Source organism: Amia ocellicauda, chromosome 10 (assembly GCF_036373705.1).
Source record: "Amia ocellicauda isolate fAmiCal2 chromosome 10, fAmiCal2.hap1, whole genome shotgun sequence".
NCBI lineage: Eukaryota > Metazoa > Chordata > Actinopteri > Amiiformes > Amiidae > Amia > Amia ocellicauda.
This window is the reverse complement of record NC_089859.1, coordinates 31,195,585-31,207,612: the sequence shown is the minus strand read 5'-3', so window position 1 is coordinate 31,207,612 and position 12,028 is coordinate 31,195,585. Positions and strand designations below refer to the sequence as shown.

The following is a 12,028-nucleotide window of genomic DNA, read 5'->3' as shown; positions in this document are numbered from 1 at the left end:
ACCTTAACGACAATATATTAAGATTTAAAGGCAAGTACCGATAAGGAAATTAGATGCCGAAAGCCTTAATTATTGCTCAACTGCAGTTTAAATTAGAGGTCTTCGTGATTAGGTCTAAGCTTACATCTAGCAGACTGTAAAAAGAGCACACTATGCCAGAATATTATACAAACAACAAGGTTCATAGGAATGCACAAGCTTTCAGGACACAAATACTCTAATCTGACGATCACATGTCTAGCAGATTGTCTGTGAAAAATGACCAATGCCAGCAAATTTAAAGAGCACTGAGATTGGCCTTGGTCTACTGGTGTGATCAAGGTTTAAATGTAACCAGCTTCAAAATGTTTATTAAGGAAATTGGTTAGAAAGTTGTGTATGTATCAGTATTCAATAGTAATCTCAGAACATCTTTCCAGGACTGAAATGGAGGGAAACTTTTGGATGTCTTGTTTGTCTATATAATTTCTCTACACTCAATAGCACACTTCACACATGTTCACAAAGAGCGCTTTGCATTTTGTACATAAATAAAGGTGACAAACAGGTAAAGAAATTAGTAAAGAGTTCAATGTTTGTTTTTTCTGTAGAAAGCATCTAGGTTGCATTTCTTAACAATTGTATACTTTTTTAACTCATTCTTTAGTTAAATAATCTATTCAAAGAGCCTTTCAATACATTTATGTAGACATATGTGTTTTCCAAGAAGTTAATATATGGACAAATTAAATATATGCACATACATACATAAATTCATACATACATGTAGTATGAATTTATTTCTGCAGTCATAAAAAATGTAACCTTCATTCATTCCAAAAGTCTTGGGTCCACTTATCTCCATTTTCATGAACAATGTGAGTCACCTCTTGATTTTCAAGTTACATACTAGTGCTACAACAGGCTTAAAAGCTATAAAAAAAAGGCAGTGTTTAATGAAGCCTAATCTGGAGTTGGAACGAGCCCAGTCATCATCCATGCATGAAGTTTCCTATCCTATCCGAGACTCCATGCGCCACCTTGCCACAGCATTCGCTCCCACTCCCTGCGATGGCAAATCCACAATGACGGTGGAGAAACCCCCTGAGGCAGAAGTGTCAGATCAAAACCCTGTCATCTAGACTCACTCCTCGGGGCAGAGCGGGAACTGGCCGACTCTACTCTATGGGTTCCAGCGAGGGCAGGAAAGGAGAGGAAGATCGACTTTGGCAGCAGGACGCTTCAGACCAGTAACGTTAAGGCGAGTGTCACATCTGGTTCTTACTGTCAAGCTTTCATTAATGAATGAGCACTCAGGCCATGATCGGATTTGTATACAGATGCACGCACATTCTTCCAGAGATGAATCTCCTGGTGAATAATGCATGCTTTCTCCGTTAAAGCGCCGGTACCTTGCGTGGCTGCACCAGATCAAAGCAGTCCAGCAGGAAGAGCGCAAGGCACTGGATGAACAGCACATAGTGACTGTGCTCCCAGATCATGATGAAGGTGAAGGTGGAAGCACTCATTAGAAGGTAGCAGAACATCTACAGTGGAGAGAAGTGCAGAGCATCAATTCCTGCTCACACTGATGCTTCTTGATCAGTCAAATCAATCTGTAGCTTTCCTTATATGTACAAATACAAACACACACAGGACTATGTCTGAGCTTTATAACACAACAAAATACACAGGGACATTTGCAATGCATTTCTTGTCAAATGTTTCCAATGTTTTTAGTTTTTTTTTTTTTTAAGATTTCACAATCATTAACAAATTTAATTCAGCAGTTTCTACATTTCATATTTACCTCTGTTGCGGAGTTTATATTGTTTCTAAGGAAGCCGGTTAAAGCAGCAACCTGGCAAGAGAAGTAAGGCAAGGCCCAGTTATCCCTCAGGGGAATAGCATACTCCACCTTGGTTGTGTCAGGCCTGAAAACACAGAAATATATTTAGGATACCTGAAATAGTACAAATGCTACATCCTCACCAAGTATAGAATCACAGTCCAAACCACAAACACAACATAGCAGAGAATATGGGGGGTGGGGGTACACTTTTGGGGTGGGGAATAGAGAAAGCTGTGTGAAAATAATCCAGTCAGAAATTATTTGTTTAGAGATGTTTGTTATGTCACGCTCACCTGTTAATGATATACCACGCCACAGCCAGTATTCCTGCCACCCATGTGCCACTCATGACCCAGCTGGACACGAACAGGGCAGTCACATACACAGCCTGGAGGCCAAATACCACCCCAATGTAGAAATAAACAGGCTCGATCACATCCTAGGATAAAGAAAGGGCAATTTAATCCAAACACTTATTACGCATTTTCACAGAAACGGATGATTACAAAGACAAGCTAAGACTAATGTAGAAGAGTGCAGTAAAGAAACCCCTGAAATCCACAGTCATTTACAGCCCCATACCTGGCTCCCGGTAATGCGATATAAAAGGCTAGTGATGAGCTCTGGGTACAAAGACAGCTGTTCTACTGCATTGATGGTCTGCGTTGAGATCGTTCGGTTATCGCGCATCAGCTCGTAAATCCCTACAGCAACAGAGACGGAACAAAACATATATTCAGTTTATATATTCTATTATACTATGAGAATCTGCATTGTTCTAAATATTTCTGTAAAAAAAAAAAAAGTATAATTATTATTCTTCACCACTTGAGTAACCAAAGGTAATAGATTAGTCTTGCCTTACAAAACAACTTTTCGGGCCTTCAGGCTGGAATACTTAGCTTCAGCTACAACAGGCTAAAGGCTAAGTTTCATTTCAGCAATGTCAGATAAGAGATGTTAAAGTTTTGGTTTATAGAGATTTATTGCCTAATATGTAATTTACATCTGATAGCAGAGATACGATAATGACAAGCTACACGTGGCCTTGCGTTGTGTTAATGGAGAATACAGAATAAATGAGTTACCCCTTTCAAAGGAAGGCGCGGTCAGCATATGTTTGTAGTAATAGTAGTACACTCCACTGCCACTCTGAAATGTAATTTCACGCTCCAGCTCCTAGTGCAGACAAACAGAGTAAATGACACACACAGGAAGACGAGGGAGAGTGTGTGACGTTCAAGGGAAAGATTAATCTCATAAACAGTACATATGTTGTTGTGTTTTTGCTCATCTCATCTTTAATAAACAGTAATATTTAGTTTTTCAGATAAACAAAGGGGAAATGGCTTTTACCTTACACAAAATGGCTTTTACATCGTCAAAAAAATAAGCTGGCACACCCCCCCCTTTTGAAACTTGATTAGAAAAGGAGGTGACCATGTTTTGGGACACTGGGCCAAGGCTTGTGCATTTTCAATATGGTACATGTTTTTGTTGTTGTTTATTATAAAGTTATTAGCTGCTAATTAAGAATATTGAATCTGTCTTGGTCTTTCACTTTGCAGTTGAATTCTTAAAAAAAATCACACAAGAACAAAAAAATATATACCCGTCTACTCGAAAACCAGAATTTCCTTTCATGGTAGGTTGAGAGGTATACAGCATACATCATGCCACATGTCACAGCTGCCAAGCAGCCGAAGAACAACTTCACCAGACGTTGAAGCAAGACAGCTGCAGAATGAAAACAGAAAGTACTTCACTTTTGAAAAAAAAACTTGCTATTAGAGAGCTGGTGCGAGCTTCCAAGGACGCAAACAATTCTATAATTATAATGGCGAGTCTCGCTGCAGTTGCACACAGTGGGAATGGATCAGGTTGGACTCGCTTTCACAAGCAGGCCTATACATCCATTTACTTTCAAAAACAAAGCCAGTACCAAGGAGTGTAAAATCATTGAAACCTTTGAAACTCACCTATACATCTGTTTTACAATGTTTTTAAAGGCAGCCACCTAATTATAATATTGTTTTATGTAAATGATGTTCTTATGGATTTCCAAGTACCATTTTAGAATTATTTACACCTACTTTTTCCCCTGTCAATATAAAAGTTAAAACAAGGAAAACAAATTTATATTTTCGATATGGATCATCACAAAATCTAGAATATGATGAGATTTCATTATATTTCTTCTCATCTATCGTTAAATGTGCCTTTCAGATCCCAGTCAAGAAATGGCTGCTCACATTTACTGTTGTTCAGGGAACTTTTAGCCAGTGGACTCTTTGGACAATCTGCCTTTTCCTTTTCTTTAGTGTCTTCGGCATCTTGACAGACAGGATCCGCTGTCTCTTCATCTGCTGGAGAGAAAGCGGTGCTCTTTAGTCAGACAGCTCCATTTGTGCTAAACAAGTGGTCTCAGGCATTAATGCTCTGCAGAACTACCTTCCATTAAAAGTGATAGACAGCCTTCAGAAAGGCTACATCCTTTTGGACTTACTTGACAGGTTCATACCAATGAACGGTTATATGTTTTGTGTTTGTTTTGGTGTAGAGGCAAACAGGTGAGTGAACAAGTGGGGGGCTGTGCCAGGAGAGTCCTCCCAAGTAGATTTTTTTTTTTTTAGGTTTAATTTTAAAACTGATTTATAAATATTCAACAAACTGTATCAATTAACTGGCTTAGAGTTTAGCAGCTTTCTTACCGGGAACGACCTATCTATGGCAGCCAAAAATTCTGTTCCTTCATGGCTCCAATAACAACAACCGATAAAACACTTCTGGAACTCCTGTGGGTTATTATTAAACCAACCACAAGCCCAACACTCATAACTGAAAACAGATTACATACAAAAACAAATACATTACCTTATGTGGCATAATAAAAATGATAAATAAAGTTAACAAAGGGATGATTCATGTAAATGAATTAAATATGGCTGCTTTACTTTCAATGGAGGCAATGTTTGGGCACTATAAATCTAGCTTGCTGCTGAGAACAGCACTTCTTAAGCTGCCATGCCCTGCAAGTGCACGGCTGGCCTTTGAACAGGAGATGGGGGAGATATTCATAAACATAGCTGACTAGCTCAAGTTATCCTGGAAGGGGCTCGGCGAGTGGGCAGGAGGAGTGTCACAACACATGGGGTGGGCCGTTCCCATAGAGTTAAGGAATAATGTCTTAATGTAGCCCAGAGATGGAGCTAAAGACTCTCATGGTATTGCAGTCTCAATGAATATTACCCAGGATTGCAGCTTCCAAATTTGGCCTGGCAGGAAAATGAAAATGGACAAGCACATCCCCCATTTATTTATTTGAATTTTTTATTCTCTTTAAATTATCTCCCTCTCTGCAGTACCAAAGATTCTCTCAATGATAGCAAAGGCTTTATGGCTCACTTACACTACTGCATTGTGCAAACAAACACCAATTCACACAAAGCATAATTCGGGACACATTCATTTTCCTGTTCTTGAAATCTAAACTATAATAGTATTCTGAATACTGTGCCTGTTCAAGGCACTGAGAATTTGGGTCCTGGTTTGCTTTCAATTTTACATTTAGGGAAAATATATAAGCCAAAATGCTGTCAATTTCAGCCATACCCATTCTGGATCTACAATTAAAACAAAACTACACATTTTCAATGTCTCAGCTCAGGGGGATGGGATGGGGAGGAAAAAAAATGTCAGTACATCCCACAAGAAATAGATATATGGTCAACACACCGGCATTATGTTAATCAAGAAAACTCCTATCTTAATCATCAGCCTGTTGAGCCTGTCCATATTAAAGCAATGCCACATATTTAAATCAGAAATGTAATCAAGCTCCCTGATAAACAATGTTATATGACTGCATCATGAAACATAGGCTATTCCAAGGTAAAGAATAAGCCCTAGTGCTAACCTACAGAGCTCTAAGGTAAACAATTCCCTGGATAATTCACTACTAGTATACTGCTGTACTGTATTAAAATAATAAGCTTGTGATTTCAGAATGCACCATAAATTACAGCAGGGAAGCAGGGGAGGTCTTACTGTAAACTGATGCAATAAAGAAAAACAAAAAAGATAACGCATTTCCTTTTTCACCCTCACTCTTCTCTTTAGTTTTTTCTATCAGATCCAAACAAGAACACTTGTCGGTACAGTCGATGTGACTGGCAGTTTTGACAAAAAGCCACATTAATCTCCTTTGGGCTGTTTAAATGAGGATAGAGCATTTACTGGAACTTGTGGTCCCTGTTCTATGTACTTATATTCTGTGGCACGGGGAAAGCTTGTCGCCAAGGTAATCTGGTGGTAAACTTGTTTAGACATGGGGTGGGGGGGGTGGATAACAAAAGCAAAATAAAAACATGTATTTTATCAAACAGGCACGAAGGCAAAGCAAGAACAGCTGCAGATATTAAAAGCCAGCAGTATCCTGTTCTGATCTGGTCACCTCTTACTAGATCATAAATAAACATGACAAGTTCTTATAAGGGCAGCCTGTATTTTTTTTGAGTTGTGCTTAGGAATGTGACTGTGTGTAAAATGCCCTTTGGAAAAACACTGGACTTTCAATCCCTTGTAGACACAACAAACAGCTCCACACATGGGAAATGCTGTGCTAAAGTGCACGGACACTCTCTATTAATGTTGACTACCTCCTTGCTGTGTCACTACATGTGTTGCATGAACATAAAAAAAACTAAAGATGTAGGATGTGTTGTACTATTGAAGACCACAACTTGAAACTCCAACAGGGTGGATAGCCGAGGTTTATGGTGGCACATGTATAACAAAATGTCATAAAGTATCACGAGTAGCACTCTCCGACAGTGCAGACCTAATAACACCAAGTGAAGGCTGTCAAACCTGAAACGGTATGGACACGTGAGCAATGTTTTCTGCAGGAATATGGGGCTTTGGGCGTTAATGGGGGAGGTGTGGGGGCATTAAGAGTGCACATGTTAATGTTTAGACACCTAAGAATGTTTAACGTGTTATTCACAGTAGCCTAATCCTTATAATCCTTATTTAAAACGTGCCACAACTATACACATTTTTGTACAATTAGAGATACTTTTGCAGTCTTTTGACCCTCTAAACAGAAGATACAAATTAAAAAGGCATACACGTTGACCAAGGCCTCAAATTGTATTCAAATGTATGTAGCCTAATACCTCCAGCCATAGTAGCTATAAATCTTTAGTACAAAGAGAGGGAAGAAAGAAAGAAAAAAACACTGCTTCCAAAGAGGGGTTCATAAAACAAACAAACAAAAAAATAAAAAAAGGAAAGTTTTAACTTTTTAAAATCATGTAAATAGTGTAATATGAATATTGGATGTTTCTGCCATTATTTGAAAAAATGTATTTCAAATTCAGTTTTATAACACAATATTAACAGTAGAAAAGATGAAATAATTAATTAACCTTTTACAGTGGCATTTAATCAAGGTCTCAGTGTGGGGAAAGAGTCTGCAGAATGGACCAGCTCCATTTCTGGAACAGTGGTTCATCATTATAAATACACTTTTGAAATATTCAAGCTTACCTTAACAAAACAAAAAAAGTAAATACACAAAACAAAATAATAGGGTCATTCCAAATCACTCTTGGATTTCCAAAGAGCTGATCAGTGATTTCATTAATCAAATGGCTACTGATTAAGGTCATATAAGGTACTCAGTGGTATCAGGGTCTGTGGAAGCACTGTTCTGAGTCTGATGTAGAAGAAAACTGTTGGAGCAGCTTTCAAAAACTAGAGGACAGTGAGCCAAAATAAATGTAAACATGTTTTGAATGTATTCACTGGGGTAAAATACTTGATAACAACACATCATTCGATTTTTATCTCATTTTCAGCATCTGTTACGTTCTAACTGCAGACATGAAACCACAACAAAACAAAAAAAGAATGAGTTGGCTGTTTGAACACACTACATGGTCTATAAGCAGCTGCAATAGCACAAATCTTTAGTATTTCCTTACATAGTAAGCTCAGAATTTGTACCCATATTGATACACAAACACATGCAAAATAGCTGCTTAACGGAAATAATGTATTCTAAGTCTTAACTTACCAGGATGTTCATTCTGTAAATCTGCGGGACATTCCAAATCCTCTTTCTCTGAAACCTTCTGTTCGTATTCTTGGCATGACTGCTCTTTCCTCTGTCTCACCTCTGTCATTTCCCCTGTGCACAATTTCAAGAAGGTTCAGTTGCAGCAGAAGGGAAGGGAAAGAACACATTTGACTTGCAAACACAAAGCCAAATCTCTTCGTCAAGATGACTTACTACAAAAAAATATATATATATATTAAACAAGATTAAACAAGGGACATGCTCACTTAAAAGCAAGAGTATTTCATAGCGTAAATTCAAAATGTCTCATTCGTTTACCATCAGATTTACCATCTGTGTCTAGAATCAAATCAAAAATAAGACTGAACAAGAGGAGAGCAGAAAACCCACAAATCATGCTGTCAAACTACAGTTCTTGTGCCAGTCCTGTAATTGATTGCTCTTGCTTCGGTTTTAATGGCAGGTTTTTATTTATTCTTAAACCATCCCTTATCTCTGTCCATGGGGAATCCCTCTGTTCTAGATCAAGCTGTTCTTCTGGACTCTTTCTTGACTACTGTTTACACTATGCCAGGAGGCAGAGATTAGGGAACAAACAGACAATCCTTTGACCAAAAAAAGACTGTGATTAGTTATGGAACATTAAGGTCAGTACAGTAGTGTTTCAAATTAATATATTTTTTTCACAGAATGTGCCAAAGAGATTATGTGAATAATCCAGGTGAAAAGAGAAATCAGGTTGTGCCACTACAAAGTAGCACTGTGACTAAATTTTGAAAGGTCAGTATTTAATGAATGTAAAAACCTAATGGTAGGGTTTCTAGTGGATACCAAAATGCATTAAAAATAAAGATATCACTCCTGGAACCAAGATCATTCTTAGACTGGATTGAAAAGAAGTTTGTTAAATAGGCCTAAAAGCCGAGAAAAACAGCCAGTGTTTTTGCCACATTGACAAGTGCTGTTTTAAATGTTTCTGTTTAAAGCTCTGTTCATGCAAATTGTGTTGTAGCAGATCCCAAATGTAACTGATACCCAGAGACGTCCTGAAGACACTTATTTTGTATGTATTTCCCTAGTTTGCCTTTCACATATTAGAAAAATGAACTATGTTTTAAAAAGTGTAATAAATCTAGGTGACGATTTCCATGGTCTAAGCAATTCAAGCTCAGGTGTGGAAGGAATAGGCCAACTCTATCAGTTCAAAACATTTTGTTATTAGAATCAGTAATGAAAAACGTTTTTTCATCTCTTTTCTCTGTCCAGTACATCCCCTAATTGTATTTAACAAGGCCATCAATTCCTACCACTTCTCTCATGTATAACATCCAATCTTCAAAACAGAAGTAGTTTGGGGTGCTTATTTGCCCCGTAAGTTAAGTTATTCAAGTAATTGATTTATGCTGTGTGCTGGGTTTCTTTTATGTTTGTATAACTTGTAGGTTGCCTTTTTGGCCAGGGCGCACTTGTAAAATAGATGGCAATCTCAATGTGACTTCTCTGGTTAAATAAAGGATACATACAGTTAATTGTGCATAAGATAATATCCTGTGAAACACTAAAAACAATCTGCAAGTTTGCTGATCTCTCTGCTTCAGCCTAAGACTGTCATTGCAATGATGTTATGTAAAATGACCGTACAAGTAAAAACCTTGCTCTTTTTACCAAATATACTTTCCCCAGGCAGAATCAATGTATATGTCAACGAAAATAGGTTGAACTTTGATTCATATTAAATCTGAAATAACAATGTTTTCAACAGCAAAAGCAAAAAAAAAAAAAAAAAAAAAAAAAAAACACTCGCCAGCCTTACAATAAACACCATCACTGACGCATTACTGATCGACCGATATGATCAAGTTGTTTAAAACAAGATGAATTACACGATCACACTTCAGTGCGATTATTATTCTTTTTCACGACAAGGTAAAGACAAATGACCAACTAACTTTAGCGAAGTAAATTAATGGTTAAAACGATATCTTACCAGCTGGATTTAGAGAGCTCAAAGTAGCTCCATGCAGACAGCAGGGGCTTTAAACTGAACAGACACCACAGGCACGTTTCTGCAAAATAAAAAAGCTACTTAATTTGGCTTTGCATTTCACCTAAAGTAGATGCTTAAAATTTTAAAAATCGGGACAGTCTTCCAGGTGGAAAACACACCGACTTCCTCATCCTCTCGAAGAGCCGCCGCTCGGTGCTCCGCCGAAATACATCCGTTTGGCAGCCTAACAATACAATATCGAGTTCCACTTTAACCATACAGACAAAGCTACTGCAATATATATTATCAAATAACACAATCTGAGACTTTTTTTTAATGATTATTATTATTATTATTCTCTTTAATTTTGTAATACATTGTGTCAAAGTATCCTAAATAGTAGAAGCAAGTGGAAACATCTGGGGAGGCCTTCATCCAGCTGTGGATCGATATGGCTGATGTTAAATATAAAGTTCTACAGTAACTCCAGTATGTTCAGAACTGTGTTCTTACTAACACAATACTCCTATATTGTATAACTTGCACTGACTACCAGTCAAGTACTACATTCAATATCTTATTGATGATGACCTACAAAGTCCTTAATGGTTTAGCTCCTACTAGTGTCAGAGATTCTGAGTCTATAAGCATTTTTTAAATCTAGACTTGAAACACACCTTTTTAAACTGGCTTTTCATAATCTCCATTTTAACTAATTACATGTTTTAGCTCCTGTATTGTTATACTCTTATGTATGTATATTAATGTTATTTATTTGTCAACTGTTTTGTTTTTTATTTATCTTAGTTTCATATTTGTATAGTGCTTTGAGGTTTTTCTAATAGCTTTATAAATAAAATGTATAATAATAATATATCCACATTTATGGAAACATCTATAATGTTATAGGGTGATCTATTTTAGTAATAATATATTGTATGTATAGTATATAGTGAATAAAGATGTCAAACTATGACAATCTCTCTTTATTTGCCTGTGGAAATGTCATACACAAAATAAATTAAAATAACATGATGCCACAAGGTGCCAAACAATATTAAATTCGCTGAAGCAAATATGTGCAATAAGTCCCTTGCAGTGATAATTAACTTATTTGTACTGTTTTGTGCAGTAACCTTGAGAATGATGTCTTGAAGTATTCATGCTTGTTAAACCTGAAAATGTTTCAATAAACTGAACACTAACCACACTCATTTCCTCACAGAGCCGATTACCACAGATGCACCATTTGCAACTATATCTATATGCTTTACCTTCACCACAGCCGTTCTGCTTTATCAAGAAGAAATGTGATAGAAAACTCAGGAAACCGTAAACTGATTACAACTTAAATGTAAGCTGGTAATTGTCCATGTGACCAAATTCAGAGAGTGTAATTTCTTAGAAGTGCCAGCACAAGGTCACAGAGTTTTTTTTTTTTTTTTTTTTTTTTTTTTTATGCAAGCATGTACAATACTGTGCAAAAGGTTTAGGCAGGTGTGGGAAAATGCTGTAAAGTAAGAATGCTTTCAAAAATAAACATGTCAATAGATTATATTTATCAATTAACTAAATGCAAAGTGATTGAACAGAAGAAAAAGCTACATCAAATCCATATTTGGTGTGACCACCCTTTGCCTTCAAAACAGCATCAATTCTTCTAGGTACACTTGCACACAGTCAGGGATTTTGTAGGCATATAGTCAGGTGTCTGATTAAACAATAATACCAAACAGGTACTAATGATCATCAATTCAATATGTAGGTTGAAACACAATCATTAACTGAAACAGAAACAGCTGTGTAGGAGGAATAAAACTGGGTGAGGAACAGCCAAACTCAGCTAACTAGGTGAGGTTGCTGAAGACAGTTTACTGTCAAAAGTCATACACCATGGCAAGACTGAGCACAGCAACCAGACACAAGGTAGTTATACTGCATCAGCAAGGTCTCTCCCAGGCAGAAATTTCAAGGCAGACAGGGGTTTCCACATGTGCTGTCCAAGCTCTTTTGAAGCACAAAGAAATGGGCAACGTTGAGGACTGTAGATGCAGTGGTCGGCCAAGGAAACTTACTGCAGCAGATGAAAGACACATCATGCTGACTTCCCTTCGCAATCGGAAGATGT

At 37.3% G+C, this 12,028-nt stretch overlaps 1 protein-coding gene across 5 annotated transcripts in view; it reads right to left on the bottom strand.

The window, feature by feature from the left end:
- LOC136760496 (probable C-mannosyltransferase DPY19L4) overlaps positions 1-10,125 on the bottom strand; it is a 36,591-nt gene extending 26,466 nt beyond the window's left edge. Inside the window, exons 1-9 of one of the 5 annotated variants that reach the window (XM_066715930.1) lie at positions 9,901-10,125; positions 7,911-8,024; positions 4,084-4,197; positions 3,444-3,568; positions 2,920-3,010; positions 2,414-2,535; positions 2,125-2,270; positions 1,790-1,913; positions 1,392-1,526 (exon numbers count right to left, since the gene is read on the bottom strand). In XM_066715930.1, the coding sequence (XP_066572027.1) occupies positions 1,392-1,526; positions 1,790-1,913; positions 2,125-2,270; positions 2,414-2,535; positions 2,920-3,010; positions 3,444-3,568; positions 4,084-4,197; positions 7,911-8,019 (966 nt within the window). In that variant the 5' untranslated portion in view covers positions 8,020-8,024; positions 9,901-10,125. Of the gene's footprint in view, positions 1-1,391; positions 1,527-1,789; positions 1,914-2,124; positions 2,271-2,413; positions 2,536-2,919; positions 3,011-3,443; positions 3,569-4,083; positions 4,198-7,910; positions 8,025-8,303; positions 8,434-9,900 lie in introns of those variants that run through there. The other 4 variants (XM_066715931.1, XM_066715929.1, XM_066715927.1 and 1 more) reach the window with 4 other exon arrangements.
- Between the last annotated feature and the right edge of the window lie 1,903 nt (positions 10,126-12,028).